The sequence below is a fragment of the Pteropus alecto genome, unplaced genomic scaffold (genome assembly GCF_000325575.1).
Source record: "Pteropus alecto unplaced genomic scaffold, ASM32557v1 scaffold79, whole genome shotgun sequence".
Lineage (NCBI taxonomy): Eukaryota > Metazoa > Chordata > Mammalia > Chiroptera > Pteropodidae > Pteropus > Pteropus alecto.
The window spans coordinates 3,125,809-3,152,430 of record NW_006494612.1 but is presented as its reverse complement, the minus strand read 5'-3'; the positions used below and the strand labels follow the sequence as shown (position 1 = coordinate 3,152,430).

The following is a 26,622-nucleotide window of genomic DNA, read 5'->3' as shown; positions in this document are numbered from 1 at the left end:
CCTAGCTAACTGGCAAGCAGCAATAGGCCCTGCAATTAGTAAACACAACTACAAATTATAAATGTAATACAACAATGAACCTTTTGAGCATCGCTACACATGCTGTTAGTGATAACTAGTGCCATCAGCATCATTTTCCAGCCTGAAGGATGGCACGTGTAAGTTGAGACAACTTTCTTTGATAGGAGTAATGTTTTATGGAGGTTGATATGTAAAATCACCCAAGTGGCTTCATAGAGATGGAATGGGAATAAAATTTAAAAAAATAAACATTTTTTTACCTTTGGATCTATAGGGAATTCAACTTTACGGCCACCCTGAAAAGAAAATAACAGTTTAAGAATAATGGTTTTTCACTGATACTTTACCTTTTATATTACACATGGCAGGTTATGGTAAGCCATCGAACCTCAGTGCAATTATATTCTCGTTTGTTTCAATGTACATTGAGACAGTTCTAAAATTACCAACAGTGCAGGTGAAGACATGAAGAAGACAGTTTAGAACATTGACTCACAAAGGTGGTCTATAAACTGAATCTCATTGTTAGGTGTGTTTTTTGACCTGATAAGTTTTAGGGTTTTTTTTTTAATTTAATCGAGTTAAACACACACACACACACACACACACACAAACACGCTTCTAATTTCTCTTAAAAAGCAGTCCCAAGATCTAACATCTCTGGACCCAAATTCTCACAGATAGCAACCTTCATCTTTAGCACTTACTAACTCTGCATTGGGCTCATCCTCCAGCCAGGACACAGACTCTGGTTTGCCTGTCTCTACCCTTCCTTGGTACAACTCCCAGACAGCCTCGCTCATGTCTGTTTGCTGCCTGGCCTCCAGAGGCATTTGATTTTGCAACCAATGGCTTACAAACATGTTGAAGCACACCCAAGTTCACAACATGATCTAGAGAGACTCTTGAAATAATTAGAAAAACTGTTAGATAAAATTTAAAAGATCCCAAAGGATGGGTCTGTGGGGTTTCCATACTTTTATAATAAAAACTTCTTTGTAAATTCCCAAAAACTCACTAAAGATAGACCATAGAAAAGGTATTACATTAGAATATTAAACGGGGTAAGAGTTAAAATCAGCAGTGGGAAAATTAGAAGGATATTTTTTACCAACATATACTTAACAGTTTTAAATAAGTGCAGCCAAAGATGCCGAGATGCACCAAATGAACTGTAATCACAAAGGAATGTGGCTGATTTTGTGAACAAAACAGAGCTTATACAACCAAGTAACTACCCTTTTCAAAAGAAATCCATTTCGAATGCCATAAACTTCAGTTTTGTAAGTTATCATTAAAAACTGCCTTTTAAACTGGGGGCTATTCTTTGATGCATTCACAAAACTCACAAAACTTTGTTCTTTGAAAGTGGATTTAACTTTAGAAAAATGCCCCAAATTGTTTGCATAAAGACCAGCAAACATGCAGGTTAGTAAACCACAGGCTTTGGCAGGAAGGATCACCTTCCTCACTTTCTCATTTATTTCAAACTGACTCAGAAGACAACCACAAAGTGGGATTTCAAAAACATGTTTGTAATCAGAGCTTCACTCATGCCATGGTATTTAGTGAACACCTACCATGATGAGCACATACTGTGCTCAATACGGAAGACAAGACAGATGCAGCCTGGATCCTCCCAAGGCTTAGAGTTTGGCAGAAAAAAAAAAAAACAAAAACAAGGCAAAACACAGGGGTAGCACAGAGGAAGCACAGGTGCATATATAGACAGCCAGCCCTGGTACCCCCAAATCTGCCACCCAGCCCCCTGTCAATCACTACAACTGGGCTGGTCCAGAGCATGTCCTGCTGTCCCAGCTTCACCGTGGCTCATGCAGTGCATTCCCTGACATCTCCATCCAAAATCACCCTGCTTGGTTTTTAAGACCCAACTTGATTTATCCTGAAGCTCTCCTAAGTATCCCCTTCTCTGTCACATCACTCCCAAGTTGGACTTTGTCCTTCCTCCTGTTTCCCACAAATGGTTAATTCTTCATTTCTTATACCTGCCCTGAGCTTAGAATGCCTTAAAGGCAAAAGACTTGAGCTTATCCACATTTTCTCACTTGTAGCGCCTAGCAAGTTATCCTTTCTATTATTTACTACATATTTGTTTCTAAAAAGTTTACTTTATTGCTTCAAAGTCGCATCCTAAGGATTATCGACGTGAGGCTGGCAAAGAATTACTGACTCCAAGAATACTTTGTTGGATTTCATTTTTACCATTTTCAGAGGCCGCATGGATCCAATGTATGCTGCTTCTGTATTCCAGAAGGATAAGTCAGGGTATTCACCAGGTTCCAGGATAAAAGGAACACCCTGAAATCCAGGTTCTTCATAAATCAGCCATCTAAATAAGCACCAAGGAAGGAAAGAAACAATTTGTCATTTGTGTTTAGTGGTACACAGGACCTCACTAACGAGCAAGGAAAAGAACAGGAGAAGATGTGGATCTGGACGATGCACAGTTATACTGAGGTATTAATGTTAGACTCAAGGAGGAAAAAGCCATTCATTACATGTGCCTCTTCTTAAGAGTCTTTGGCTTGTTTCCTTGGCTGGCTTTGTCCACTAATTTTAATTTATATTATTAATTGCTTCCAAGTTGTAAAGGTCTCTATTACTTTCAAATAATAAAAGTACAACTGATCCTTGAACAACATGGGTTTGAAGCCCACCTATAAGTGGATCCATGCAGTTCAAACCCATATTGTTCAAGTGTCAACTGCAGTTCTCTTGCACTGTGTGTATTTACAGAGGCCCTAGCTAGGAAATCTCAAGCTTTATTTTAAAAGGCAACATCTCGTTTGTAACCAAAGAATAGGATGTTCTACCTACTTGTTTATCACAGTGTCAGAAATTAATAACAGCTAACATCCACCTAGAGCTTAACAAGGAATGCCACTCAGAGTTTCATCCAATCCTCACAACAATGCTATGAAGAAGGAATGCCTCCGTCCCTATTTTACAGATGAGGTTAAGTAAATTGCCTAGGGCCACACAGCTGCAGGTACCAAATACAGAGCTGATTCAAGCCGACTCTAGAGCCAGGCTCCTAATCATGTTCTGATGGCAATTTTTCTCATTCCAGGAGTACACACAATCTCCTCTTTTCACAATGGCTCAGGATGACATTGTGAACATGACAATGCACAGTGTCGTTCTCGGAGGCTCTGAAGGTCTGTAAGGCTGGCTGCTCCCAGGCCCCAAAGCTTTCTGAGTTCTTGGAACTGATTTTAATGGCTTATTTTAATACCACACCCTTTTATCAGGCTTGTCAGCTGTCACTTCTGCTGTGGTCAGGAAACCAGCAGCCCCACCCTCCCCTAATGTGCTAGAAACCAAGAAACCAGAAAATCATGCCAGTTAGAACAGCCTCTGAAGGCTATGCAAAGTCTTGTCAATTTCCTGGTTCCTGGGAAGGTTCTGGAAAGGTGACGTTGCTGGAGAAGTGACTTTTATATAAGTGAGGTGTTATATACCCTCTTCATAAACAAATATATAATTCTTTGTGATCACTTCTACTCTTCAGTCCTTTGTTAGCCCTGCTAGTGTCCTGGCTGGGGCACTGCACCATGTTCCCCAGAACACCATGCCAAAGAGAGGACAGTTGTAAATGAGATCTCTTACCAGCAAAATGGGTCTGATTCCCCCTTTTTGCTTTTCTCTTGCTCTAAAATTTGGCCCAAGTGCATATTTTGGTGATGGTTCTTCTTAAAAAAAATTCCCTGGATAAATCAGTAACTTCTTTAGACTCATTATATAGGGATTTACAATCAAAATCCTATGAATCTTGTCCACACACACACACAAATATTGAGAGGCTGTGTGTGGTGTATGTGTGAGATCAAAATGAATCCACAGTGTTAGAAGTCAGGATAATAGTTATAGTGGGAGCAAGTGAATGCCCAGGAAGAAGCATGAACAAGGGAGACTTCTGAAATACTGGTTATGTTCTATTTCTTGATCTGGGTGATGGTTACACTGCAAATTCACTCAGTTTTTATGCTTACAATTTCTTGTGCACCTTTGTGTACAAACTTAAATATACTTCAATAATAATAATTAAAAAAAAAAAAACTAAAGAAAAAAAAAGAGGCTTATCTTTTAAATACCACTGCCATGCCCTGAAACCACAATAAAACAGAGGCTAAGAGTGGGGACCTTTAAAACCTCCTAATGTTTAAAGCCTGACAATTAGGGTGCATCGCATATTTTTTTGGAGCTCAGGGCTCTCCCAGGCACACCACACATTTCATGACCTGAGTAAATAATGGCAGTTCGCCATAAATTGTGCTATTATGCTAACAAGCCAAGAGCTTCGAAGTCTGACTCTTCACAAGTGAATGGGCTGAATTTTTCATAAATACAATGGATGGTTCATAAACAATCCTGATCTAAGATTTTGAAATGCTGCTGGCTGAAGTACCAGTGCATTAAATCGTTTCTTTTATAGTCTATTCTGAGATTTACTCATCTGATACTAAACATTTCACTTTCCTTGAAGTATGTGATTTACTTACTAACATTTAGTAAGTAAACTTAACTAAATGTCACCTAACATTTATAAAAGCAAGGTCATTTTAGGTAAAGGGGACTTCATTAAAAAACTGAATACTAAACTGATACACATGAAAAGGCTGCTGTTCTGAGACTACTTCCTTGGTGGGTAAGTGCTAAGGGCCTGCTGGGGAACTCACAGAAATTTCTGAATGTTGGGTGGACTTTGGAATTTGAAAACTCATACAGGGCATGATTCATTTTTCCTAAATTCTATTCCAACAAGATAGTGATTCATTTTTCTTAAATTCTATTCCAACAAGATGCATTATTCATGAGACCATCAGGAGAAGGGGAAAGTACTTCGGGCAGTGTTATTTCAGTTTCTAGAGGTATACTTTTATTTTCTATGTACTTAGGTAATGAGTTTTTGCCTATATTATGAATATGAGCTTTTTAAAAAAAATGTATGCATACAAATGAATATTATTGAAGTAATAACAATGTCCATCTATACATTTATTAAAAGCATGTGCATAATGACTCTTAGAAATACCCTTTGAGTCACACAAGAAAAATTGGTCTTGTTCATTTGTACTTAAGCCAAAAACAGTATTTCCAGTTGGTTCCTGTCTTATTCTCTAGACATGGGTACACATGAATGTTGACTATTTACAGAAACCAACTGGATATTCAAAAGAGTAAATATAAATGTACCAACTTTGAAGTTAAAAGAGGGTAAGCTATGAATCTCAAAGGGGGAAACATACCCTTATGATGGCGAGAGGTGGTTAATTGCACCAACTTAACCAAGCAACCCAACTTGGTATCGTTAATGGGGAGCTGGTGAGCACATATGCCACCTTTCGTAACACGACATGAATATGTGACAGTATCTACATGAAGTATCCTTTCCAGAACTGTTCCTTATGCATCTGATCATACCTCCAGACCTAACCTCTAATACAGAAAATTCAGGAGACAGAGGAACAAGTTAGATGGCACCATGGAGAAGCACGCAAAGACAAATCCAGAAAGTGGCATATTCTCTAAGACAGTTGACCTAAGGTCTTCAAAAAGTCAGTGGCATGGGAAACAAAGATTAGGATACTTTAGAGATCAAAGGAGACTTAAAGAAACAGAACAACCATATATATATACATATATATATATAATTATCATTATTATTATTTTTAATCCATGAAAGACATTCCTGAGACTGGGGAAGATTTGATTAGGGGCTATAGATTCGGTATTATCGTGGACATGTTGTTAATTTTCTTAGGTGTGATAATGATAGTTATACAGCAGAATGTCATTATAGATTCTGGCTGAAGTATACAGGAATAAAAGGTCACGATATCTGCAACTTGCTTTCAAGTGCTCAGAAAAAAAATAAAGCAAATGGAGCAAAATGTTAACAATTATTGAATAATCTAAATGGAGGGTAAATGGATGTTCACTGAACTATGTCTACTTTTGTGTATGCCTGGAAACTTTTGTAATAAAATGTTGGGCTCTGATATAGTATACTCCACAAAAAAATACACACAGTGAATATTACATAGTAATAAAACACAGATTACAAAGTTCAAAAGCAAGTACAACTAAAACATTGTAGGAGCAGATACTATAGGGTGAAATTGTAAAATAAGGGTATAAGAAAAACACAAAATTCCAGAGCAAGGTTATGTGTGTGGAGAGGAGTTGGGGGGATGGGACCAAGGTGGGCCACACAGTGATGCGTTGGTGTTGGCGATGGTGAGGGCCTAAGTTGGGTGGTAGGCACGCGCAGGTTTGTTGTATTACTAGGCTTCATAATGCACACATATTCTTCTGTATGATCAATTATTTCAAAACAAAATTCATCAAAGAATATTTGGCTATTAAAAAAAGAAGTCCCTTCCCCATAAGCATTCTAGTACTTATTCTGCTAACTAATCCTAGCCGTGAGAAAATAACCAAAGCTTGTCTTCCTTATTTAAACAATGCTCTTTAGGCTTCCTTTGAAGTTCTAAAATTATTTGTTTTTATTTATTAGAAATATACCCCCCAAATAGATATACCCTCCCCTCTGGGAGTATGGCTGCTGGCATTAGCCAGCTATTAAAACAAAGGTTGAAAAACAGATGATACTTAACAGAATATGAAAGGAAAATTTACCTAGAAATTAATTCATTTTCCAAAATAAAAATTTGACAAGTAATGCCCTTATTTTACGTATATATAGAAGAGTCTAATCCAGAGTGAATAGCCCTGGAATAAATCTCTTAATGAAATCTTAAAAAGTCACTCACACAGCAAAGACCTCTCTTATACCAGTTTAGGGGACTGGTGCAGCAAAAGGAGCAAAATGAGCTCAGGGCCATCTCATTAGCTGAATTCTCCCACACCAACCGGACTTCCCTTGGAGATCTGTAAAAGTACGAATGACCTGGTCCCAAAGCTGACCAAGCAAGTTCATTGAGTCCAAACTTTGAACTGACATTCAAGGCAGCTTTCTATTTATTCTCCTAGAGGCAACAGAAATAAACAGCCCAAAGAAAGATGTCCAAGCTATGCAAGCCCATCGTAAACTGAAAACTATGACAGGTGTGTAACTACCACCTACAAGACAAGTTAAACTTACCATAAAGGTAAGAAACATTAAATGTAGCTCGTTATGCTTCCACATAGCCCAAGCCTGAGTCATGAAACCTTACAGAAACTGAGATTAAAATATTACCACAGACACCTATTTCATTCTTTTCTAAGGAAAGTGTATTTCTCAACATTAATACTTTGAGAAAAAAAGATCTATAGAGCTCATTTATGTGAAAAAATTAAAGGCAGCAAGAGAGGAAGACATGTTATTCTTCTGTTTAGAGTCTTCCTTTTCTTCCTTATCGCTAAATATGAAAGTGCCCAAAGCTCAGATGGCTTCTGTTCTTTATACTCTGTCCCTTTGAGATCTCATCTGGCACATGGTTTAAATACCTTCTCCACACTGATGACTCCTAAATTTATGCCTCTAGCCTCCCTCCAGAACTCCACCCTCACACATCCAGTCTCCCTCCTGACCTGATTTGAACGGACAGTTGGCATGTCCACCTTTACCTCTCTAAAACTGAACTCTTGAAATTTCACTCTCCCTCCTAACCTGCTCCTCCAAGTTTTCTCCATCCATATAAATGCTGGGGTCCCAAGCACTGGACGTTTCTCAGCCCCTCACACCCCACATAAAATCTGCTATCAAATGTTGTCAGTTCTCCTTTCAAAATGAATCCAGAATCTGACCATTTCTCACCAGCACTGTCATGCTAAGCCACCAAAACTTCTTGTCTGTATAGCTGCACTTGCTTCCTAACTGGTTTCTTGGTTTCCACCCTTGACTCTTTACAGGCTATTTTCTTCATAGCAGCTGGAGTGATCTTTCTACAACACAAGTTAGGTCAGAGTCCTCCAATGATTACTTGTATCACGTCAAGTAAACTAAAACCCTTCCCAAAGCCTAAAAGGCTTGATATAACACAAGGCCTCTCTCCCATCAGTGTTCTCCTAGCTCACTCCAGCCACCTGGCCCTCCTAGCTGTTCTCCAAACATGCCCAACATGTTTGTGCTTCCTGCCTAGGCCACGCACCATGCTCTTCCTCCCTCAGGTATCCCCAGGCCCGACTACCACTTCTTCCAGGTGTCTGCTTAAATGTTGCTAAAGACCTTTCCTGACCACCCTATCTAAAACAGTACTACCACTGTCTCTATAATTTATGTTTCTTGTAGTTATCATGTGGCACATTACATAGGTATGCATATCCATCCCATTGATAAAAACTTTTGAGCACTCTCTGAATGTATGAATATTTATAAATTATATATTACCACCAAAAATATTATAAATTTATTACAAAACATATGCAAAAAATAAAACCTTGAAAAGAGATTTTAAACAAAATATAAAGATGCTTTAGCGTTTTTCCCTGTATCTCTCGGTGGATGTCTTCACGTGCCCTGTGCTGTGCACTCCACTTTAGAGACCTCAGTGTGGGAGCCTACACTTCCTATCCTAATTTCTTCCCTATCTGAGACATTCTCATTTCCTTCAAAATACTCCTGCAGTTTCCTGTGATTTGTGAAACCAACATCTTAGGGGCTTTGAACAGCATTGTGTGAAAATGTTAAAGGAAGTGCCATGTGTGTTGGTCTCTATCTGCATGAAATATCAAAGGCACATGCTTTGAATTATCTTTCGGATTACCATGAAGGTAAAATCTCTTAGCTTTGAATGAACCAGGTTCCTTTGTGATAAGGAAATCCCTACATTAAAAATGCATTTCCCACCTCTGCATTTCCTCCAAGAAATTGTTATTGTTTGTAAGAGCTGAATCATAGTAATACAGGTACAAAAGAATCAGAATTTTATGTGCCTTATAAAAAAAACTGTTTTGGTTAATAGTTACTTAACAAGACAACAAATCAGAGATAGAATATCTTAAGTTTTTTCAGTACTACACTTAAAAAACTTCATTAAAAATATATGTTAAATAAAATACTTACGTGCCCCAATGTACTCTAATGGAACAGGTCTTCTGCATTATACCAAACCCCTGCATTTCTTCAGTATCATCAAAGTAGGAACTTAGGATTCCTAACCCTTCTGGTTCAGTATATAAGTCAATATGACTAACTCTGTAATCCTGAAAAAAAAAAAAACAACCACATTTGTACATATATAATAATTACAGCATGTATGTAAATCTACGGTAAGCTCATTATTTTTTCAAATAATTAAAATAAGACTTAATATATACATACATATCACAGAACACCTGCCATTTTATTCCTTTCCTGTTTTCGTCAATGAATGAATAATATGTGGCTTTTTGGGGCAGACACATTGCTTTAGGCATATATCTGAGTGTTAACATTCAAGCAAAGAGCACCAGAAATGTATAAGAGTTTTGGAACATATTTCTCTCCTCCTCCCTGAGAAAACAGCTTGGCTTTCCTTGGTGATAGGAGTTAGGGTTCCTTTGCTCTGATACGACCGTCCAAGTGCAGACGCTCTAGTCTGTAGGGTGGTTGCACCACAGTCTTCCTCAACTTTTGTTCTGTGCCCATAAACCCTGTGCTAACTCTCCTTGACTATGACCAATCTCAGTGATGTTGCTTTGACTTAAGTCATTAACACAAAGGCACACGTTAATGGTGATTTATAAATCTCTGCATTTTGGTCACTTTCCTGCATGTCCATGGTTCATCACTCTTCAAAAGGCCTCTCCTGGCCAAGTGCCTAAGCGTTAATCGAATCTTTATTGATATTTGATTGCTGAGCTAGGTGAACTCAGGTACGGAAGAAATGATAACACTTGGGTTAGTTCAGGGGAGGCTCTTCCAAACATTATCAAAAGGAACAAATTTAATGAGATAAAAAGGTGACTTCCTTGAATATATGCTGTGACTTAGTTTGTGCTTCAAGAAACCACATACACAATCTGTATTTTTTAAAACATCCTGATGTACCAAGAGCCATAAAAGTGTTCCTGCCCTTTCAGAAAAATTCACCCCAAGGAAATAAATCAGAAAGTTATGAACTATTAAGTGCACAAAAATGTTCATGCAGCATTATTTAACATAGTAAAAAACTAGAAACAACCTTAAGCTCCTTGGAAAGTAGAAAGGTAAAATAAATGATGGCACACCATTTCGATGGAAACCCCAAAGCATGTAGTGACAAGAGAAGCATTAACTGCATCAAGTCTGCCATTATCAGGCAAAACAGGAGGCCTCTTCACCAGTGTGCTTCATTTCCTTTACCCCACCTTGCAGAATGCAGCTAAACCCCCACCCCACCAGATTTGGATACCTCCCCCTGTAATTTGAAATCACTGAGAGACGTTACGAGTGAGTGTGATCTTCAGGAAAATAGTATGGAAAGAGAAAAAGGATTGAGAACCAGTTTTAAGTGGAAAAATGACAGCTTTATACCTATATTATAACTACAGAACAATCCAGATTAGAATATGGCCAAGATAGAATAGAGAATCCAGAAGAATGAAGGGAGGATACTTCAAGATGGTGAGATTTGGATATTTTTAACATTGCTTTGTTACTAATATTATTTGAGCAGTAAACAAAAGCTGCAGGTAAATCATTCCACTAACTATGACATTTTTAAATAGGGTTCCTTGTGCCTTTCTTAAGGCTTATCATATTATGCACTTACATAAAAACTCTTATTCTTACTCAGTCTCATTTTAGAACATTCCTTTTCTCCCTATTGTACCCCAATGTTGATCTCTATTACACAAATGGGGTTTTAATTTTCCACTTGGCAGACACCATTAATTACATTTTTGAAAGGTAAAGAATCATCAAATCCCAACAGCCACAATGAAAGACTCTGATACAACTTTCTCATCAATAAATAAGAAACCAAGGAAATTTTACTCAATCCATAAAGTGGCCTCAAATACCTGTTTTTTTTTAAATCCACATGAAACCCCAGAGTTGAACTGTCAACTGAATTATTTTTGGATTATTTATTTTTCCAAAATAGAATTCTTATACACCACTCAAGGTAATCAGAACTCACACAGTAACCCCCCCCCAAAAAAAACCCCACAAAAACAAACAAAAATTGAAATAAAAATCTGTTCATACAGAACTCATCAAAACTAGTTTATTAATAAAATACGTTTGGAGAAGGGGTGGGGGGTGGCCAGGAATGAGAAATTAACCTTCAAGATTTATCGTGGGAAAAAAATGAATAACCAATGATAACGTTTCTTTTCTAATTCATTTGAAGTGCACAAATACTTATAGAAAATATATCTATAAAGCACCAATCGAATATTTTTCCCAGTTGCTTACTTTATAAAATGAACTTTTCCCTCAAAGTAAGAATCATCCTTGGCATTCAATAAATATTTTCAAATAAATGGATGGATTCTGGTTTTCCCATAACCTACCTGGACCACATGTCTGATTGAACCAATTGTCACGGGCTTAGCAGACTCTGCCTCCTCGTTTTTTTCCAAAATATCTTCCATACCCCAGAGGCCAGCGAGTTCCAATTCTCCTTCTTCTAAAGAGATGGAGTGCCCTTCAAAATTTGGCTTCTCGTACAAAATCCAACTAAGATTAAAACACAGCAAAACTATTAGCCAGTCTTGGTGAGAGAGGTTTATATTACTCAAACATTCTGGCTAATAGCCACCATATATATGTCATATATCATGGCCAATTCCCTAACACTATGTATAAATTCTCCCTAAAACTAAAATTGACTAGGATAATTAAGCCTCTGATAATTCAAGAACTGCATCAGGATCTTAGAGGACTTTTACTATCAATGTGAACATTATAGAGATACCGGTGTTCTAGAGAATTGTCATTTTTAATGGAGACTTGTAAACAATAATACATCAGATAATGGACTTTTACTGTAATATATTTTCTCTTTATATGTGTAGAAAACTTCTCTTAGAGGGATTTAAACTTACATTTAGAGCCATATATCAGTGGATATATTGATACAAAGGACTATAAGCATATTAATGAAAAGCATTTAAAATGTATCTTTCCCAACAACACCCAAACACTAAAGAAAAACCTCATGTTAATATATGACAATGCTGCTCTTAAATGCCTAAGGTTTCAAAAAAAGAGAGAAGCCAACAATTTTGCAAAAGAAAAGCGTGATTCTATTAAGAAAATTGTTACAAAAAATTTTTTAGTGTTATTTTTAGTCTTCGAATTTAAGAACAAAAGCTAATTGTATTTTTCTAATGAACATGTTGAATATACAAAAAATATCAAAATATCTAAAACCTAATAGGAAAGATGTTACATATTTAATCAAATGGAGACCAAAAGAAGAGTTTACTAATTTTTTAAATCACAAGTATCTAGAGTCTTATCCTCTTTATTTCAAACAAGTGTATAAATAGGTACCAAAGTATTTATGCCACATAACAATTTTTAAAAAAATGCTTTTAATTCAACTTTGTGTATTTCCTAGAAGCTATTAAGCTAGTAAAATAATTTTTTTCTACCAATTTCTTTACTTAATCAAAACTATCCATTGTTGAACAGTTGGAAAATAAAATTTAGGTTAGTCTTTCACTGAACTGTCATTGAAAAGTTAGCAAAAATGCCTTTTCTTATAGAATTAAAAAAATTCTACCAACATAACTAAGTACAATTCTTATCTACCTCATTGAAAATTCACAAACCAAAAGTATAGTATGGACTCTGATGTTCATTAGTTCAAACCACTGTCATGAGGGGGTATATGGGAAAAGAAACTTATACTGCTACACTTTTCTGATTTTTCTAGCATAAATACATATCACCCCTATAATCAGAAACATGATTAAAAACCGTATTTTTTTATATGAATTCCTTTTAATACTCACCATGACTATTGTTAAAGGCATAATTTTAAATAAGGACAGAAGACCCAAAAAGTAATTTAAAATGGAAAACGTAGGCCCTCTAAGTCAAGAAGTCAAAGTGCCATTCTCACCATCCTCTAACAACTTTTACGAGTATCACAGGAGAGAGACTCCAAGAGCTGCAATCCTCTATGTCACCAAAGACTTCAATACACTCCTCGGAGACATCCGGTTCACTGTAGATCACTACCTACAAGAGGAGAGTAGTAGCATATGTGATTGTACTTTATCAGACCAAAATAAAATCTAGACTAGAAATAGAAAATAATCTTACCTTTCCAGGTCGTGGATTGATTTTATTTTGGACACTTCTTCTAAGCATCTGTAATCAAATGAACAAAACACAACAAATAATTAAACTTTGCATAACAGTCCTCTCTTCTCCTCTCATGATCCTTTAAGTAAGTCACCCCACAATTTAACAATTTTAAAACAAGTCTACTTTGATCTATGCCAAAGTTGTGTTTAAACTTTCTTTGAGTCTATACTGTTAAATTAAAAGCTTCCCCCAGACCCTAACTGAATTTGCCATTTCAGTTTCTCATTTAAATGCCTAGGCTATTTTTACCAATCTAGAAAATTTAGAACTCAAGAGTCAGACCTATGTTTTATGTGAGAATAAGGACTCAGCTAAGAGATTATAATTCAAACAATCTCAGTATAATGTCAAATAAAGAAAAAGAAATTACAGTGTATTAATCACTTATCTAAAATGAGTTGTATCAGTTGCATTTGTTCATACACACACCTACTCTGAATCTATGAAGGCTGTTTTTTCATAGTAACATCTGCCATACCTACTAGTCTAAATAAAAACATGTTTATGGATTATTTCACAATGTACATTGCACATGGTACTTAATCACTCCCTTTTTGATGGACAAAAATTGTTTTTATATGGCTACAAAACTAATCAAGACCATGTGACAAGACCAGTAAAACCAGAAATGCAGAAGATAATAAAAACAGTAATTATACATGTAAAAATATTATAAAACATGGACTACTTTCAGTGCTGACCAGTATGCCTATTCTAAGGACTGCCTTTGATCTCATCACCCTTGCATCATGTCAGAGTGGAATATGCCCAAAAGACCACAGGAAGGCCTCAACAGAGGACTTTTTATAAAAAGTCAATCATTTACTTATTTTTATATATACACATTAGAGGTAGATAAAATGAAGAAAAAGCCTGAGATTTAAAAACAAATTCAGGTAAGACATAGAAGAATAGTTATATGGTCAACAAAGCCCAAAACCTAAAAAAAAAAAAAATTTAATCATAAAAAGGCCTAGAGAAAGTATAAAGCACTTTGTTTCTCCTTTTGCTGCATTTGGCTTGATTTTTCAAGAGATTCCACAGGGAAACTGTATATTCTGTTGTCAGACTCACCAGACTGTTGTCAAATAAGAGAAGTGAACCAAGAATGATTTAAAAGAATAAGGCTGTAATGAACGGGAAGTGGACCGTTGGAAATTTTGTGCTTGAGAGAAATATTTAAAAACTTTATGATATCTGAGAGCTTTAGGCTGATTCAGTTTGTCTACAGTAGTGGTTCCCAAAGTGTGGTCCAGGGACCACTGAGGGTTCCCAAGATCCTTTCAGGGAGCCCATGAAGTCAAAACTACTTTCAAGAAAAAGAGGGTATTTATATTTTGTAATCTTTTTATCTCACAGTGTACTGTGGAATCTTCCAGAGGGCCCATGACGACATTGCTATGATGGCTAACGGCATGTGCGCTTATGTGTTGTGTTTTAAATTTTTCTCACTATTAATTTCTAATGATAAAATCTGATAGGCATAACCGATATGAACAAAAGCTCTCTGCGGTCCTTAATAATTTTTAAATATTATTGTATTCTGAGATCAAAGTTTAACATTTTTTGAAAAGAGGGATCTGAACCTCTGCTGGAAACCCAACTATACATTTTGAAAGAGCTTGGAGAGTTACATTCTATGACAAGCTTGTAGCAAAAGCCAACACAACACATTGAAACAAGTTGCAGTACCTTATACAAATGAGGAAGGGTGCAAGGTATTTTCTGCCTGGTGTTATAGATGATGTTATAGATGATGGTCTCTAGCTGACAGATGGCCTGGTTCACATGGTGGGCAACAGTACTATAAAGGTCCACTCATGTTTCTGGACTAACAGAGCTGACTTTTAAACCTTATATTCTGTTGCTCTTTCATTATCCTCCCTCCACTTGAGAATCAAGCTGGTAACTTGGTAAGAGAAAGGCACAAATTCATATCAAAAACTGAATAAAGAAAACAACTTCAGAAGTCAGAAGAAGATGGAGAAATCATAATTGTTGTTCAAAATCATATTTTGCTGCTCTCTCTACAATATTAAAGGAAGATCCAATGTAGACCAAAATTCGTTACTCAAAGGCTTTTCAGGAAAAAATACTTCCCTGATGAAAACTAACTTTAAATAAAGATACTTTCTCAAATGATGCGAAGGATATACATTTATTGCTACTTATGAGGAGTGAAACTCACAGTGCATTAGAAGGGATTACAAATAAGATTCCTTAGCAGAGGCTTTTCCAAATAAAAGGAAGCTGCTTCATATATCTTCAAAATTCTAGGTACAGTACTGAGCATTTTAGTGCAGAACTAGGTAAAAACCATCTGTCTCTAAACTCTCAAGGTACTTTATATTTCATAATACAACATATTAATTCACACGTGCCTTAAAATATTGGTAGCTTATTTTCCCTGCTAGACTACACATATTTTGAGAACAGAATCTGAGTACCTTTTTCTTAGACCTTAACAGTCCCTTGCACATAGGTTTTCAAATATATGAATAGAAAACAATCGTACACAAGCATAACCATTTCTAAAAGAATAACATTAATTGCTCATCACCCCTCTGTCACTTTTATTTATAAATACCCCAAGTAAATGATCATATGTTGCTACTTACTGTTGAATCTGATAATGACATTCCAGAAAAAGATATGTTTGGGTCAAACCGGCTGGATTTGAAAAGACCCACGAAGTCTGTGTCATTGTTTCCGTAGTTCGGCAAGTTCGATTTAAGACTTTCAGCATGATTAGACTTTTCCACAGCATCACTGTTCTTTAGTTTAGAAAATTCAGAAAGTTTAGTTTCTGGCAAATGGAGGTTGCTTTGTGAATCCAGATCTTTTTTGGTTTCTTCTTTTTGCAGGTATTTTTCCATGTAGCTGGGACTTTTCAAGCCTGATTGAGATGTACTTGACGAGTCAAAATTGAAGACCTGTAAGTAGTGGTTGGGTGGAAGATTTGGCTGATCTTTCTCTGAAGTGCAGGGTGGGGCATCCTCAGCCACAGGCTGTAGCACAGGAGACCGAGAAAGAGAAGTGTTCTGTGAAGAGCTGAACGTTGTGGTCATAGTGTTGACTGACGTTACAGAGGGAGAAAAGATTTTGTCTTGTGGTAAAGAAGATAACATGCTTGAGAAAAGTGCACTTTTTTCTAGCCTAGATCTCTTAACTCCACCATTCGTGACGTCCCTGTTCTCCTTGCCATTTATTTCTGGAGTCGCCAGAGGTTCATCTTTCCCATTAATGTGAGTGTGCAAGGACTTGAAGAGGATACTCTGTTCGGTGGACAGACGTTTGGGCCTCAGTTTGGATTTTGTGTCCAGGTTCTGCATGAAATGTAAAGCCGGTGATACTTCTGACTGGCTTTCTTTTTTCTTCCCCAAACCAAAGGTAAACACATTAGGATCAAACACCTTTTCTAAATTGTCCTCGTGAATCGGAGGCATGACAAAGTGAGGGGCGGGAGAGTTTGGCACCCTGGCCTTCTTTTTCTTCTGAGGCACACAAATCGCACTGTCCATCTTCTTTATAATTTCAGTGAATTTTTCCATATCCGAAGAAGAATCAAATACGCTGTCATCGCTACCAGCGGAAATGTTCAAAAGACTGGCAGGGCTGTCCTGGCCATTCACCACATTGTGATCTGGCCTTTGAGTAATTTCTAAATGATTTCTGCTACCAGGGGAGCGGGTGGGGCTGGATTCAACCGTCAGGGGTGTTCTGTTGCCTTGACTTTGAGCCTGAGTAGGCAGAGTTTTTTCTGATTCCAGCAGCGTGACTTGTGGGCCAGATTTTGCTACATGTTCCTCTTCACGATGAATGTGTTTGGGTGATGTACTCTTATTGCCCAGTACTTCCTCTTTCTGGGGAGCACAACTTGCAACGGAAACCACTTCAAGTTCATTATTGTGACAACTTGGCAACTGCACTTCTCTAACTTCAGAGCTATCTGAGAGGATCTGGGAGCTTACATCCTGGGTGCTCTCCACAGGGAGCACGAAAGACCTGACCTGGACAAGGACCTTGGATGGACACTCAGTTCCTTCAGCTTCTGGGCTGTGCTCTGTGTTCAAAGGAGGGCTTGCTTCTCCTCCTTCTCCTGCTACAAGTTTAGAGGGGGGCATTTTCTCATTAATCTGATGAGACACAGGCAGAATACATCCATTATGGTTTTCTGACACTTTTAGATCAGTGCCCAGAAAACTGCCTATGGGTGCTTCGGCACATGTGTCTTTGGGAACACCCACAGGAATGCATTCAGGCAGTGAAACAGGAGACTGATTAGATGACTCAGCTGGGGGCTGTGAGTCAGAAAATTTATCCTGTGGCTTTGGTATGACTGTTGGACATGAATCTTTGGCATCAAGAATGGTGGGGATGTTTTGTGCTATATCAGTCTCATTTTCAAGTACAAGTCTTTTGCCGTCAGCAGCCTTTGAATCGTCCTCTCCTAAGAGCTTCTGGTCCTGGACAGGAATCAGAGTAGTAACCACCGGTTGAGAAAGGCAGCCAGCATCTATTTGCACATCTGCCTTATCACCTTGGTTAAGCTGAGAACCAAGAGCTTGATCCTCAGTAGGCTGGCCTTCCATCCCTCTTACACTGGGACTCCCGGTTGCTGGCAGAATCTCCTCTTCAGTGAGAATAACTTTGGTTTCTGCAGAGGTTTCTTTCACCAGCACACCATTCTGGTGACTACTTGACATTCCTTTCTTTTCAGGTTGTTCCATTTCTTTGGCTTTTTTGGCTAAATTCAGCTTCGCCCTTCCAACAAAAGTTTTATTAGAGGCAGGGGTGCTCCTTGTGCTTCGAATGTCAGCGTGTCTTGGGCTACTGTTTGCCCGTTTGTTTTCAAATAAGGAGATTTTGGTGGCAGTGTTTCCTTTATGAACTGGCTGGCTAAATGGATTGTGCTCATTTCCCAAACTGTCAAGATTCTTAGGGTTTTTAAGATTTAGTTCCACATGTTTGGGCCTGGCAGGGCTGCAAAAATACGGAAATAATAAAGTTATTGACCTAGTTTTAAAAGGTGAACATACTAATTTATTACAAAACTATAAAAAGCCAACATCTTTCCGATATGTGGCATTTTTAAAAATTAATTTTTAAACAACCCTAAATACACTATCAATTATTTTTAATGTATATTTTTCTTCTACATGAAGGATGAGAAAATTATATAACTAAGAAAGTCTAGAGGTGGGAGGTTAACAAGTTTATCGAGTACCTAGTTATGTACATGCAGGGCTTGGCACTAGAGTTGAGAGACAACTTAGGGCTAGAAGAAGTCTAAATACTTAAAGCATTTCCATACTTTAAAAATGTAAATGATTTCCCCAAACATTGAACGTGTATTTTTTAGTTTGTCATAACTTTTTTCACATATCTCGAAAAGCTAGATTACAAAAAATATCTATTATTTACCTTTTTGGATATTTTACTCCCTTTATCCTCCCCCATAAAATTTTTCTATGATTATATAAGTGCGTTCACTACAGAAAATTTGGAAGATATAAAAAAGGAAAATCATTCATAATCCTACCACTCAGATAATTTCTCTGTTAACATTTTAGTGTAAACCCAATCTTTTTATATGTGTAGTTAAATATTTTTAATAGAAATGAGATTATTCTGTTCATAGAATTGATTTCTTGCCTTAAAAAAAGATTACTTAACCTTATATTTAACATTTTTAACATGTTTTAAGTTACTAAAAATTTTGTTTGAAAGGTTTTCTTAATGTCTGCATAAAAGTTCATATGGATGCACCATAATTTACTTATCAATTACTCAATTGTTGGTTTTGTCACTATTTCTTGGACAAAAAGAGCCTCCCCTCTCAGGTGAGTTTCTTGCGAATAAGAATGCACATTCATTTTTCTTTCTGAGAAACAAAATGTTCTTTGACATTATTTGGATCTGGTCCTGGCTCTTACACTAATTATCTGTGTGAACCTGGTCAAGATACTTTAACTCTTTGGACTCTATCTTCTCTATCTATTTTAAAAAACAAAACAAAACAAAACAAAACAAAAAACAACTCCAAACCCATCTCCACATCCCCATCCTCCAAGTTACGGTTGAAATAATCCTTGGAGTTCTCTTCCCGGGCTGCAAGTGGGATAGCAGAGACTCAGGGATGGGGCTGTTGGCTGGCCACCCTCCTTTCAACCAGAATCACTCCTACTTATCTGTTTTATAAATCACTTTTATATAAGCTTTCCTAGAAGAATGGGCTCCAAAGCTAGAGATAAAAATGTCTAAACCACAGGTCTAGTGGTTTACAAAATAGAAGAGATAATAACCACTAATATTCGCTGACTACCAAGCACTTGAGAAACACTCTCTATGGCTTGCATAATGCACAATTTTATACATTCTCTTTTAAGATGAAGTTGAAGCTTGGAGAAGGTAAATAATTCGCCTGAGGTCACACAGCTAGTAAATGACAGGATCATGATCTGAAGCCAGGTGTTCTTGTTTCAGATGCCATGCTCCTGACCACCCTACTATTCTGCTTCCACAGAAAGAGTCAGACTAGACTGGCCTCAGTGACCTCCTCCGGTTCTTTCTAATCCAAGGAGTCAATGATTTATCATGAGATCTATAAGATAAAGTAACCATACTTTATGAGGACACTATGATAATGAGAACACAAAGTGAAGAAGCATTTTCTCATGCTGGCTCCTGCTTGGACTCATTGCCTTTCAAGAAGGTTGGGCCTGAGAAGTGTTTTCCGGTGAGCCCCTGACTTGCCCACGTGTTAGACTCTTTGCTGAGTGTTTTGAAGGATCAGGTAGTGCAACTTTGAGACATTTTATCTTTCTTGACTTGAGAAATCCTTCCCAAATGCAGCACCAAGAATTTAGACTCTCATTAACAATTTTTTATTTAAATACTAAATTTGATATATTCTCATTAATTTCTCCCGGTCTTCACTTTTCTCAATATCTCCTCCATAAGATATCTAGGCTCCCACATCTTAAATTTAAAAGCAAATTAACTTATAAGCACTTCATTAAAGATAAAATTCTAAAACCAGTGAGATGACCAGAAATACAAAGCTTACAAATATTATCAGTTAATGAGGGATGTTCAAATGCCAGGGAATATGCATTTTAAAATTTCTTACTAATCAGCTCAAAGAATGACAAACATCAAAATGTATCTTATGATGTAAATGGAAAATGCTACAGATTAGCCAACAAGCTACCTTAAGGACAGGAAACACACATCTGTACATTAAAGATTTACACCAAGATCAAAATACATTTTACAACCAAACTTTCTGTGCAATTAACTTCTGCTACCAAGAGTCACTACAATTAACCTAGCTCAAAGTAATCAAAAGGCTCCTATAATTCATGTTGTAATGCCTTCTTTACAATGTGAGAGGGGAAAATAATGGAGTCTAAAAAGCTGTGGCTATGAGTGGAAAATTCTTATTTTAAATATATCATTTTAGGAATCTCACCACTCAATATTTGGTAGAGAACTGAAGACATAATTTTTCTAACAGCATAAGAAACATGCTGCTTCAAAATCATTATTTTTGAGGGTATATAAAAGAGTTAAAACTGAAACTTCAGACTCAAATTGTTTTTAAAAATAATCTGAGTAATATTTTTTCTTGCAATACAATCAGGGGAAAATTAAAAGGTCTGAAAAACCCCATCAAACAGAAAAGGAGTAGAAAGAATTATTAATTTTCCATTTCAATAGTTTGCCAATATACTAAGTGTGAGGCCCTGTAGAAAACAAAATTAAATGAGTGGCTGGCAAAGGAAAAATTTCACGTAGAAAGTAATCAGTACTGAGAAAAGAGAATTTGGTTTAGTTCTATTATAAATAACAGCACACGAAGAAGTTTCACTGTTAAGATTGGCTTCTCTAGGTTTGTTTATCCTACTCCTTAGCAGTGTCACATTTCTAGCCTTGCTACTCGTGTATTCCTCTCAGAAGACAGAGGGAAGCAGAAGCCTCCTTGTTCAGGTACAAGCAACGTTTCTCTAAGGCTCACACTTAGGAGGTCTGAATGTTGGCACACCGGCCTTCTACAAATAATGAGCATCATTCACTCAGGTTATTTCTCAGACGCCGCTGTTACAGAGTAAATAGCTGACTATATCAAAGGTCTGCAGGTTCACAGCTGGTGAGGAAGCTCAAGTTATTCATTAAGCAGATCTTCCTCTCAAGGGTTTACCAAAAAGACCTCCTCTAAAGCTTATCCAAGAATTCAAATAGTCAGAATGGACCATTTGGTTTAAGAATGATAATGCTGTGAAAATACCAGCTCTTTCAATAAATATGTGAATGCAAGAGAAACTTGAGCAGTTTAGATATTCATTTTTCACATGTGCTGACTGGGGATGTAGGAGTGAGAGTGTGGGAAGGGGGAGGATCTTAAGAATGTTATAGTGCCCTCCCTTATCCTGTCTACCTATGCAACTTGATTTATCATTAAGGAACAAGTCCCAATTCCTAGGAAAAAACAAAAGTGCTTTTCTTCCTCCTTTCCACATCCTCAGGCTTCAGAGATGGTAATATTCATTGGCAGTTTAATCAGATATCACTTCATATTGTTACTTGATTTGTCAGTATCTTGTGTGCCAGACTGGGCCATAAACTTTTCAAGGGCAAACTACTGAATCATAGTTGTTTTTTTACCCCCATAGTTCTTAGCACAGTACCATGAACAGAAGGTACTTAATAAATATTTGAAAAATAAATCAACTTAGCAGCAACTTAGTCATAGTCTGTTGTTGAAATTGATTCTTCTAATGTGTCTTTTCATTTAGCAGTCTCCCCAGTAAAAATAACTGACCTTTCTTAATTTCAATAACTGAAAATTACTTTTCAATTCGGGGAAGCAAAAATATCACCAGACTCCCTAACATTAAAAAGGGGAAGAAAGAACCAAGATATTTGTATTAGGTTTTTTGTTTTGTTTTGTTTTTAAGGCTTTAGGCAAATAATGCACTAAGTTCCATAAAAGGTTCTGTGAATTCTCATAAACGCACATATGTCAAGGCTACTGGGACATACTGAATATATTAGTGTTCACTCCATGTTATCAAATTCTATGCATATGTGTTTTAAGAATGCCCTATCCAAGAATGCCAGTGTACACTCTGAATAAAGAATGAATTAGCTTGTCAAGCCATACAGTCTCCTCTCTATTGTTTATGTAAACACTAAACCTCATGGGATCTCATTTTTACATTCATTTAACTTAAACCTTATATTAAAACAGGAATTAACAACCGACTAGGCTCCCGAATGTGTCATCTTCTTAAACTGTAACTATTAACTAGCTCTTCCCTATCTCAATTTCAACATAGAGAAAATTCAGTGCACAGATAGTTCTCCCACAAATGCAAAGACCCCGGGCTTCTCAGAGCTGCCGCCCAGCATGTCTGTGGACACAGCATCTCCGCCCGGCCCAATTCCACAGTTACTTACAGGGTCACTTTAGTGGTCACCGTCGACCTGCCTGCACCGAAATGGTTTCTGAGCTTCAAGCCGTCAGCGTCAGGACCTCCGGCCAATCTGCCCAGCTCTCTGCTTCGACTTCCTTCTCCACCGCCATCGAAGTGGTTGGGGAGCGGCCCCCTCTTGTGCTCTGGCTTGATCTCTGGCAGCAGCGAGCTGCTCTTGACCGTGAGCTCGCGAGGGACAACCCGGGCTGCCTCCTCCCCGTTCTCCCCTGCAGCGCCCTTGGCTGCGGGGCCAGAGTCCGGCGCCGGCGCCCTCTTGGGCGGGGACTCCTTGGCGGGAGCCCGCGGGCCGCCAGCGGGCGGGGTGGGCACAGCCTCCGGGACGCGGTTCTTGCCCCTCCTTTTGGTGGGAGACGAGGCCGGCAGAGGTTGCTTGCTCCGGTCCGACTCCCCTCGGGGCTGCCCTTTGGGGCCGGGGCTGGTCTTGGACTCCGGGCTCGCTGCCGAGGCAACGCCCCCGTCCGAGGCAGCCCGCGGAGATTTCACTTTCTTTTCCGCAGAGCCGTTCTCGGTGGCCGCGTTTGGCGCCACCTCGTAGTCGAACACCACGTCGTCCCTGGCCGCGCTGTCCGGCAGCGCGGTGTCCGAGCCGGGGGAGTCCGCGGATTTCTGCGACTTCCTCCGCTTCCCCGACCTGCGGCCGCTCGACCTCTTATCCATATCGTCGTGATCGCTGCAATCTTCTGCGCCGGGAGTAATCACGACCGGCTCGTCCACCTGCGCCACCTCAGACTTACTCAAGTAGATGTCCAAAGTTAAAACTTTGGCGGGATGGGCACGCTCGCCGAACCGGCACCCTCGTCCTCTCGGCCCGGCTTTGCCGTCTGCCTGCGGAGAACGCGCCAAGTTCTCTGGGCCCACAGCAGGAGGATCACCTGGCAGAGCAGATGCGTCCTCGGGAGGCTGGCTGTGCGCGTCTTGGGATTCCGGGAAGCCTCCTTCTGCACCCACGTGGGGGGCTCTGCCAGCGGCCTCGCCTAGTCCCTCCGCGGGCGGCTCCCCGGTGGGCGACCCCGGCACATCCCCTGCTCCTTGGGCTGTCTGGTGTTCGCAGTCAGCGCCAGCCAAAGCGTCCTGCCTCGGACTGCCGGCGAGCGTTTCTGGGTTCTCTTGCCTGGGGGAATTCTCTAGTGAGGAATGCAGCTGCTTGGCAACGGTGGTGGCACCTGGGAAGGGCTCTTCCTCTGCTTCCAAAGGTTCTAATTGGGGTGAATCACTTCCATGGCACTGCTGCACAGCCACCGCTGCATGACTGCTCGAGCAAGGTGACAGCTCTGCGTCAGGGGGCGCTGCCTGGACACAGGTCTCGGAGGGCTCGCCCTCCAGCTCCTGGGGCTTTTCCTGGGGGAGGCCCACCTCGCCTGTATCTATTTGTTTTGATTGGCTGCCCTGAGAGTTCCTCTTCTCATCCTCTCTTTCAGGGAGCTGGGAAGAGGTTACATCTTTCGGAGAGAATGATTTGGCACTGGAACTGGTGGGACTCTCTAATCCGTTTCTGGTGTTCCTTCTCCTTCCTGACGTGAACAGGTTGCCAAGTTTCCCCAAAACTGGCTTCTTTTTGTTCTCTTCTGGTGGTTGTGCTCTGGACTGAAAAATAAAAGGGAGTGGGCGAGAGAAAATATGAGAATCCGTTTTTTTCCACTTTAGTAGTAAGTACGTTACGGAACTTCAAGGCAAAATGATAATAGAGTTTCTAATTGAAAATTTGGGAATTTTTGTTACGTTCATTCCAACAAAATAAACTGATTTTACTTTTTAAGTTTTTTTTTTAACGTCATCTATGTTTGGTGTTACTGAGAATAAAATCTACTTTGTAATTCTTGTGTTTTAAAGGAAAATTCAGAAGGTCCAAATAACCTCATATACAAAACAAACAATTCCCAGATCTGTCTAGCTTTTGCTTTTTACCTCTTTCCTCGATAAAGATGCAATTTCAAAACAGCTGTGCGTGACTGTAGGACAGCAGCAAAACCACTAAATTCTCTTAAAGCAGATTTTTTTTTTTCCTAAAACATCACCCTTTCTTTTTGCAGAACTATTAGTCTCCTTTAGAACACTGAGAAGCCACCTGGGTTCAACAAACTGCAAATGAAAACCTGAAGCAACAGGGATTTAATCATCCGGGCCCACCCTTGCTCAAATCTGCAGTTCCCGGTGGGCCGGGCCTGCGCTCCTCCAGTGGAAATAGCACGCGGGCATTCAAATGCCCGCTGATTCCCATCCAACAGATCCTATAACTTCGGAGTTCCCCCTAGAGCTTTTACTCGCGCGTATGTTCCTAGGAGCGTAAATACCCAGAGTACACGGAAGGACGGCAAAGGTGGAGGACGACCACCTTCGCATCCTCTCTGCTCCAGCCGGGAAGGCGCAGGTGGAGGATGCGCTTGGGGCTCTGCCCACGCCGACTTCAGCCCCCGGCCCTGGCCGCACCACCCCGCTGAGCTCCGGGAGCGCACAGGCGGGAGCCCCAGGGCCCGACCCACCCATGGGAGGTGGCCCGCGCCACCTGGGATGATCCGCACGGGTCCCAAGAAGAGGAAAAACCTGCTTCTTTTATGTCGCCTGGAGCAAAACGGTGCACACCTGGTGTCCGCGCCGGAAGCCAGGAGGGCTCTCAGAACAGGTCAATAAAAGCAAACCAGCCAATGAGCGCAGTGGCGCGCGGGGTTTTGCCCGGCGCTGGGAGAGTAGGCGAGGGGCCCGGGGTGGGCAGGAAGGAGAGGGAAGATGGAAGCACCAGCGGCGAGCTCTGCCCTGGCTCCTAGCCGACGGAAGCGTATTCAGGATAATTATCCCCACTGGAAACAAGCCCACACGTGTGGCTACAATACCTTAAGAATTACCTATTCCACTTCAAACCCAGGAGCTAACTAGATACCCCCTTTTCCTGGTAGGTGAACATTAGGGCAGTTTTTACAATATTGACTGTTTACAAGGAGATTCCTGAACCCCTCTTTAAAGCGGCTCTATTTCCTGTGAGTAATATACAGCCAGTGGACTTTGGAAATAGTGGGAAATAGGAAAGACTGTAAGAGAGAGCATGGAATTAACAAGGCCAACGAGTATTTATTGAGACAGTCGTGACACTGTAACATCATGTGATTCTGCGACAGCCTGGTGAGGTGCTGTTGAAATGAGGAAAACGAAGCTTGGACAGAGAAGAGACATAACACTAGTGCTGGGGGAGGAGCAATAAAGTCAGGCTTCAGACCCAAGTCCTCGGCTTCCAGCCCTACTGCTTTGACTCCACCACAGGGACCCCTTTCAGAGCATGTGGAAGTGCAGTGGGCACCTCCGAGACAATCTGGTGGAATAGATTGCAGGCCACATACCCTCAGGATTGGCTCCTGAGGAAGGGCTTCTGAATCGGATTTACTGACAAACTCCATAGGTGTTTTTTCTGGTTTGAGAAGCATCTGGTAGGAGATTTGGAACAGGACAGCTGCTGCTTTAGGAGATGGACCAATGTTGCTGAGAGCTTTTGTGACTTAACTGATATGCTTCTAAAATCTAACCAGATTTTGATTAATAATTCAATTCTCCAATGATTATATAAATAATACAGAAAGAATTCACTATGTAATTTTTAAAAATATGTTAAAACCTTCCAACTTCCTAAGGAATATATTTGGAATCTTACTATGAGTCAATAAAGCTTTTTAAACATAATATTGTAATTTATGCTTACTGAGTCCTCCTTATACACTTGACACTTGCTAAGCAATTTACATAGATTCTCATCCAATCCTCCTAAAAGCCCTTAAGGTAGGCAGTTTTTTAAAGCTCATTTGCCAGATTTACTTATCCCAAATTTACTTATCTAAGGTCCCACAGCCAGCAGTCTTTCTT

General features: G+C 39.4%; 1 protein-coding gene across 1 annotated transcript in view; it reads right to left on the bottom strand.

Annotated features, from left to right (window-relative positions):
• Positions 1 to 23,936, bottom strand: part of CRYBG1 (crystallin beta-gamma domain containing 1) — a 45,556-nt gene extending 21,620 nt beyond the window's left edge. Inside the window, exons 1-8 of the mRNA XM_006926044.3 lie at positions 22,739 to 23,936; positions 15,895 to 18,259; positions 13,232 to 13,279; positions 13,029 to 13,147; positions 11,470 to 11,635; positions 9,056 to 9,195; positions 2,245 to 2,371; positions 282 to 317 (exon numbers count right to left, since the gene is read on the bottom strand). Of these exons, the coding sequence (XP_006926106.1) occupies positions 282 to 317; positions 2,245 to 2,371; positions 9,056 to 9,195; positions 11,470 to 11,635; positions 13,029 to 13,147; positions 13,232 to 13,279; positions 15,895 to 18,259; positions 22,739 to 23,433 (3,696 nt within the window). The 5' untranslated portion in view covers positions 23,434 to 23,936. The remainder of the gene's footprint in view (positions 1 to 281; positions 318 to 2,244; positions 2,372 to 9,055; positions 9,196 to 11,469; positions 11,636 to 13,028; positions 13,148 to 13,231; positions 13,280 to 15,894; positions 18,260 to 22,738) is intronic.
• Positions 23,937 to 26,622: the final 2,686 nt, after the last annotated feature.